Raw genomic sequence first — 7,693 nt, 5'->3', positions numbered from 1 at the left:
GCAACCCCTAGCTTTCAAAAAAAATAAATATTAAATTTTGCAAAATTAAAGAGGGCTCGCGTGGCGCCTTTCCCTGCACGAGGCATGGTGCAAAAGTGAAGCAGCCCACGCCAATTGCTGCTTTGCTAGGAGGCTCCGGTGCAATGGGATTGTCCCGAGGCACCTGGGAAATGTAGTCCTCTTAAGGATTTCCTGGCTTAGGGGGCAGCTAATCGATACCAGAGCAATCGAGCTGGCTTAAAGAGACAGGCGTCCCCCTTGGTCAGAAAGTCATGATGTGACCCAGTGTTTTACTCCAGTGTTTCTCAACCTTGGCCACTTGAAGATGTCCGGACTTCAACTCCCAGAATTCCCCAGCCAGCGAATGCTGGCTGGGGAATTCTGGGAGTTGAAGTCCAGACATCTTCAAGTGGCCAAGGTTGAGAAACACTGTTTTACTCAATCTTGGCTTTAATAAGGTGGGTGGACTTCAAGTCCCAGAATTCTCCAGCTATCAGGCTTTAAGGTGGGTGGATTCATTCCCCCAGAATTCCCCACCCAGCATGCTTTTAGATGGGTGGACTTCAACTCCCAGAATCCCCTAGCCAGCATGCTTTAAAGTGGGTGGATTCATTCCCCCAGAATTCCCCAGCCAGGAGTTGTAACTAGGTGTGGACTTTTAGCTCCCAGAATTCCCCAGCCAGCATGCTTTAAAGTGGGTGGACTTCAACTCCCAGAATTCCCCAACCAAGACTTGTAAATATGCGTGGACTTCAAGTCCCAGAATTCCCCAGCTATCAGGCTTTAAGGTGGGTGGATTCATTCCCCCAGAATTCCCCACCCAGCATGATTTTAGATGGGTGGACTTCAACTCCCAGAATCCCCTAGCCAGCATGCTTTAAAGTGGGTGGATTCATTCCCCCCAGAATTCCCCAGCCAGGAGTTGTAAATATGTGTGGACTTCAAGTCCCAGAATTCCCCTGCCAGGAGGAGGAGACCCGTATCAGTCAAGAGGGGGAGAGAAGCTCAGAAATTTGGGGGCATCTTTTCCCACACCTAAATCTGATATTTAAAGAAAGAAGTCTCACTCAGCTGTACTGCCCTTCATCAGATGCACAGAGATGCAAGGTGGGGAATTCTGGGAGTTGAAGTCCACCCATCTTCAAGTTTTAAAGAAACTTCGGGCTGGACTATTTTAGGATTTAAGCTGGGATCAGCTGGACTCTAAGCGATCCCCGAAGCTTTCATCCTGTAATAAAACTTGTCACTTGGAAAAGGTGCTTCCTTCTGATTCTTAATTGCAATTCAAAATTGCAATTTTAATGCATCGAGTAATTTAATGCATATCCAGTAATAATCCAGTTGGAAGGTGATTGCTATTTTAATGAGCAATGCATATCTTGACTCTTTAACAGTTTGCTCCAACTCTGTGCTCTCTTCGAGATGGGCTATTCCACAGAATTCAATCTGGCAGCACCTTCTGGGACTTGTAGTCCAGACACCAATGCATTCTGGGAGTCGTAGTCCAAGGGACCAGACTGAAAGTACTGCCAGAAATTCAAAACGGAGGTCTTGGGTGACATCTAGTGGATAAATAGAAGTCTAGCAGGGACAAAGCACCATAATAATTATGATACTTCTTGTAAATATTATAAGAATAGAAAATACAGAATAGAATAGAATGAAATAGAATAGACAAGGAATAAGAGCTGAGGTGGCGCAGTGGTTAGAGTGCAGTACTGCAGGCTACTTCAGCTGACTGCTAGTTCTGCAGTTCGGCTGTTCAAATCTCACCGGCTCAAGGTTGACTCAGCTTTCCATCCTTCCGAGGTGGGTAAAATGAGGACCCGGATTGTTGTTGGGGGTGATATGCTGACTCTGTAAACCGCTTAGAGAGGGCTGAAAGCCCTATGAAGCGGTAGATAAGTCTAACTGCTATTGCTATTGCTAAGGTTGACTCAGCCTTCCATCCTTCCAAGGTGGGTAAAATGAGGACCCGGATTGTTGTTGGGGGCAATATGCTGACTCTGTAAACCGCTTAGAGAGGGCTGAAAGCCCTATGAAGCGGTATATAAGTCTAACTGCTATTGCTATTGCATTGTAAGCCTTACAATTTTTTCTACACTTGATTTATAACTTACTGATCATTCTTATTACCCAGCTCATCGCTTTTCAATGTCTTTACAAATAAGTATATATTTGTATTTATATATTTATATGTAAATAAATGTAGAAACCCTTGCAAATTCAATAGATCGATCTTACCCTACCTCAAACTAACTCCCCCAAAATGTTGGGGGCATTTGAATGTTGAAAAAGTCTTTCTCTTAACTAACAGCTTGCCTCCAGAAATCGTGGGTCCTCCACGGAAGTGGTATTCAGCCGTTTCAGACCGGTTCGGCCGAACTGATAGGGATGACCCACCTGCCTCGATGCCGTCCTATTTAGCCACATTTTCTAAGCGAGCGCATGTGTGCAAAGCCGCGAGAGAGCGCAAAGCGCATGTGCGGAAGGCACACACACTCACGAAGCGAGTGTGCACACACACGGCAAACCGGTGGTAAACTTCTGTGAAACCCACGTCTCCATCACTCCATCACTGGAGGATTTTAAGAAGAAACTAGACACTCACTTATCTGCAATAGTATAGGTTCTCCCGCTTGAGCAGGGGGCTAGACTAGAAGACCTCCAAGGTCCCTTCCAGTTGTATTCTATTCAATTCTGTTCCGTATTCCATTCCATTCCGTATTCTATTCTATTCTACTCCATTCCATTCTGTATTTTATTATTCTATTCTATTCTATCTGTATAAAATCAAGTGGAGGGGGGACTTCAATAGTAGAGATTGAACATCAAAAACATTTGCCATCTAAATCACAAATCACTTAAATAAGAAACGTGCCATACTTATCTGCAATAGTATAGGTTCTCCTGCTTGAGCAGGGGGCTAGACTAGAAGACCTCCAAGGTCTCTTCCAACTCTATTCTATTCTATTCCATTCCATTCCGTATTCTATTTCATTCCATTCCGTATTCTATTCTATTCCATTCCATTCTGTATTTTATTATTCTATTCTATTCTATTCTGTTCTGTTCCATCTGTATAAAATCAAAGGGGGGGGGACTTCAATAGTAGAGATTGAACATCAAAAACGTTTGCCATCTAAATCACAAATCACTTAAATAAGAAACGTGCCATCTCCACTTGTCCTCCTCGGCTTTTGACCTTCTCCCACAATTTCCTTCATCTTTCTTCTTTTTCTTCTTCTTCAAAGTCTTGTCCACTTCCTCGTTTTTCCTTTTCCGGGACCCCCTGAGAAATTCTACCTTTCGAACACCCCTTCTGCTTCTGCTTCTGCTTCTCTTGGTCTTTTTTTCAACTCCGTCTTGTAAGGCTCCTTGGCCTTCTGTCCCTGCTTCTTCTTCTTCTTCTTCTGAGTCGCCTTCCAGCTTGATCTCAAATGGTGCCCCAAGTCCGGACTCACCTTCTGTCCTTCCTCCTTCTTCCACTTCTGTTCCCAGCTGAGGGATTTCCTCACCAGCCCATTCTCTGTCCACCTCTCTCTCGCCTTCCCACTCCTTCTCCGCCTTGACCTCGATGTTCTGCTCAGATCTTTCCCTATCCACCACATCTTCTCCCTCTCCTGGTCCAACGTTCTGCTCCAGCTGCTTGTCATTATTCCTCCCTTCTTCTGTTCCCCTGAAACCCTCCTGGTCCAGACCTTCTGTGGTTCTGCTGCCCCTTTTCTCCTCCTGGGTGGAATGACCTTCTGCCTCTACTTTCCCGACACGGATTCTCTCGTTCTTTCTTCTCCTCTCCTCCTCTGGCCCATCACTTTGGAAGGAGCCTGCAGCTTGCTCCTGCTGTTCAATCACCTGTTAAAGACAATGTGAATGGGTTTACGGGCGGTCCTCGACTTATAACAATTGATTTAGTGACCGTTTGAAGTTACAATGGCACTTTAAAAAAGTGGCTTATGACCTTTCTTGTCACAGTCATTAAGTCTCATAAGTAACTTACCCGGAAGCCATGAAGGATTTAAAGGTAACTACGAATAGAGTAGAGTAGAGTAGAGTAGAGTAGAGTAGAGTAGAGTAGAGTAGAGTAGAGTAGAGTAGAGTAGAATAGAATAGAATAGAATATTAAGGAATGGAACAAAACAGAATAGAACAGAACAGAATAGAATATTAAGGAATGGAACAGAACAGAATAGAACAGAATAGAATAGAATATTAAGGAATGGAACAGAACAGAACGGAACGGAATAGAACAGAGCATAACAGAACAGAACAGAACAGAACAGAATATAATAGAATAATAAAGTATAGAATGGAAGAGAATTAGAATTAGAATTGGAGTTGGAAGGGACCTTGGAGGTCTTCTAGTCCAACCCCCTGCCTAGGCAGGAAACCCTACACCACTTCAGACAAATGATTGTCCAACATCTTCTTAAAAACCTCCAGTGTTTGAGCATCCACAACAACAGTTGTTCCACTGATTAATTGTTCTAACTGTCAGGAAATTTCTCCTTAGTTCCAAGTTGCTTCTCTCCTTGATTAGTTTCCACCCATTGCTTCTTATTCTACCCTCAGGTGCTTTGGAGAATAGCTTGACTCCCTCTTCTTTGGTGCAGCCTCTGAGATATTGGAAGACTGCTATCATGTCTCCCTTGGTCCTTCTTTTCATTAAACTAGACCTACCCAGTTCTTGCAACCGTTCTTCATAGGTTTTAGCCTCCAGTCCCCTAATCCTCTTTGTTGCTCTTCTCTGCACTCTTTCTAGAAGTGAATTGTGGTTGATAAATTAAGTCACCTGATTGTTAAGCGCAATCTGGCTTCCCCCATAGACTTCGCTGGTCAGAATTTCGCAAAAGGGGATCGTGCGACCCCCGAGACACTGCGACCGTCTTAACTATGAGTCAATTGCCAAGCATCTAAATTTGGATCATGTCATCGTGGGGATGCTGCAACCATCATAAGTGTGGAAAACAGCCATAAGTCACATTTTTTCAGTGTCGTCGTAACTTTGAACGATCACTAAATGAACTGTTTGCAAGTTGAGGACTGTCTGTAGAAGCATTAGCTCGATCTCTATTGTAAGGTTAAAGTAGTTGCATCTTGCAAGAACGAAAACATTTCTCGCCCCTCTCTTCTTTTACTCTCTGGGAAACTAGGGAGGGTCCCCTTCTGGGCCCTTCCCATGCTCCTTTTCCTACTGTGGCGTGAGACATCCTTTATCTGCCAGTTGTCCAATCTGCAGCTCTTCCTCCTGTCTCCCAAGCAGTGGTGGGATTCAGACGGTTCAGATTGGTTCAGCCGAACCAGTAGTAGCAACCTGCTTCGGCTCTATGCCATCCTATTTAGCCCCGTTTTCTAAGCAGTGTGCGGGCATGCAAGCTGCGCATGCAAGAAAACCGCATGCACAGAAGGCCACATACATGCACGAGAGGCACGCATGCTCACAGTTTCGGTGCGCGGCGAACCGGTGGAAAAATTATGTGAAACCCACCTCTTCTCTCAAGGCCATTCCCACCACACAACTAAATGCAAACGCTACACAAAATTGCACCATGCTTACTGCCTTATTCCCACATGCGGCCACATGTGCCCCCTCTTCCGTCTGAAGCCTGGTCTTCTTTAACGCCGGCTGTTCTCTGAAATGCAAACACAGCAGAAGGGATCTTCAGACGGGTGCGTAAAACTCAGCTGCATCGTCCCCCAAGAATATTCCAGGATTTCAACTTTCAAGAAACCCAGAAACTGTTAAGGATCTCGGGACACGTTTCCACCCATTGCCTCTTGTTCTACCCTCAGGTGCCTTGGAGAATAGCTTGACTCCCTCTTCTTTGGGGCAGCCCCTGAGATAGCAAAACACTGCTATCATGTCTCCCCTGGTCCTTCTTTTCATTAAACTAAACATACCCAGTTCCTGCAACCGTTCTTCATATGTTTTAGCCTCCAGTCCCCTAATCCTCTTTGTTGTTCTTTTCTGCACTCTTTCTAGAGTCTCCGCATCTTTTCTATATCGTGGCGACCAAAACTGGATGCAGTATTGCAAATGTGGCCTTACCAAGGTCTTATAAAGTGGTATTAACACTTCACGTGATCTTGATTCCATCCCTCTGTTTATGCAGCCTAGAACTGGCTTTTTTGGCAGCTGCTGCCCACGGCTGGCTCCTATTTAAATGGTTCTCCACTAGGACTCCAAGATCTCTCTCACAGTTACTACTATTGAGCAAGGTACACCTATGCTGCCTTCTGGTGTTTTGGAGAATAGTTTGACTCCCTCTTCTTTGTGGCAACCCTTGAGATACTGGAAGACTGCTATCATGTCTCCCCTAGTCCTTCTTTTCATTAAACTAGATATACCCAGTTCCTGCAACCGTTCTTCATATGTTTTAGCAAGAAGAGCCTTCTTGCTCTTCTCTGCAGTCTTTCTGGAGTCTCCATGTCTTTTCTACATCGTGGCGACCAAAACTGGATGCCGTACTCCAAGTGTGGCCTTACCAAGGCCTTATAAAGTGGTATTAACCCTTCACGTGATCTTGATTCTATCCCTCTGTTAATGCAGCCTAGGATTGCATTGGCTTTTTTGGCAGCTGCAGCACACGGCTGGCTCCTATTGAATTTACCTCAGAAAGGGAGCACCACATCCATTACACAGGGTGGAATCCATGACATTCTCAAGAGTTCTGGAAGGAGAAAAGAATTTAAGACAAATGCATCAAAAATCTCCCTTTTTTCCCTTCTCCATTTTCCCAATATGTTCATCTTTATTTGTATTTTAGATTTCCATAAGTTTAATAAAGGGTGGCTCAGTGGCTAAGATGCTGCGCTTGATCAGAAAAATCAGCAGAAAACACATGGCCGGCAAGCTACTCCCACCAGGTCACATGGCTGGCAAGCCACTCCCACAAAGGAGGCCACACCCACAGAGTAGGTTCCCAAAAAATTTGAAACCCACCACTGGTACAAAGCATAACTTTGGAACGCCTGGGCTGCTGAAAAATTTCAACCAAACTTGGTACACAGATGACTTACTCTCTGGAAACAAATACTCTGGGGTTAATACACCCCTAACACCCCTGGTGTGGGTGGGTGTGTCTGTCTATGTCCGTGTCTGTGTGTTCCAGCATTAACTCTGGAACGCCTGGGCCGCTGAAATGAAAAGGAATGAATTATATCTATATTGTCAAATCCCAGTTCTTTTGACACTGATAGTGTACATTTTGGATTCAAGTTCATGTGTCTGTCTGTCTGTCTGTCTGTCTGCATTCCAGCATTACTTTGACTTGACACTATAGATATAATTCATTCCTTTTCCTGTCTAATACAGGATTAGCATAAATAAAGACCAGAGAAACGCCGGGTTATCAGCTGGTAACCTATATTAAAAAAAGGGGTTTTTTAATGCCTCCACCTGACTCCATCTACTGTACATTCAGGGCTCCATGTTTGAGAAGACAACAGTCGTGAGTTTAGAAGACAAGCCATGAAGAGGAATGTAGTATAACTTTTACCTAGAGAAATGTAGATGGAGGGGATGAAGGAAGGCTTCGTTTCCTGCTGTCCAGAAATTGAGATTAGATATAAGGGCTTAAAAAATAAATAAATGAGGAAGGTTGATTGAGGTTCAACGTCAAGAGAGATGGATGAATCATGAGTCATGGAAGATCTCTCTCTTGGTGAAGATCCTCAAGCCAAGGTGAGCAGA

General features: G+C 44.5%; 1 protein-coding gene across 1 annotated transcript; it reads right to left on the bottom strand.

Moving 5' to 3' along the window:
• Window positions 1-3,147: 3,147 nt before the first annotated feature.
• Window positions 3,148-6,770, bottom strand: LOC148049055 (uncharacterized). The gene is made up of 3 exons (XM_087703539.1): window positions 6,612-6,770; window positions 5,558-5,633; window positions 3,148-3,855 (listed from the first exon to the last, which is right to left on the bottom strand). The coding sequence occupies exons 1-3, from the start codon at window positions 6,653-6,655 to the stop codon at window positions 3,148-3,150; spliced, it is 828 nt and encodes a 275-aa protein (XP_087559665.1). The 5' UTR covers window positions 6,656-6,770.
• Window positions 6,771-7,693: the final 923 nt, after the last annotated feature.

Source organism: Thamnophis sirtalis, unplaced genomic scaffold, assembly GCF_051295495.1.
Source record: "Thamnophis sirtalis isolate CommonGarterSnake01/CBP01778 unplaced genomic scaffold, rThaSir2_p1.2 scaffold_2, whole genome shotgun sequence".
Lineage (NCBI taxonomy): Eukaryota > Metazoa > Chordata > Lepidosauria > Squamata > Natricidae > Thamnophis > Thamnophis sirtalis.
This window is presented reverse-complemented; position numbering and strand designations above follow the sequence as displayed.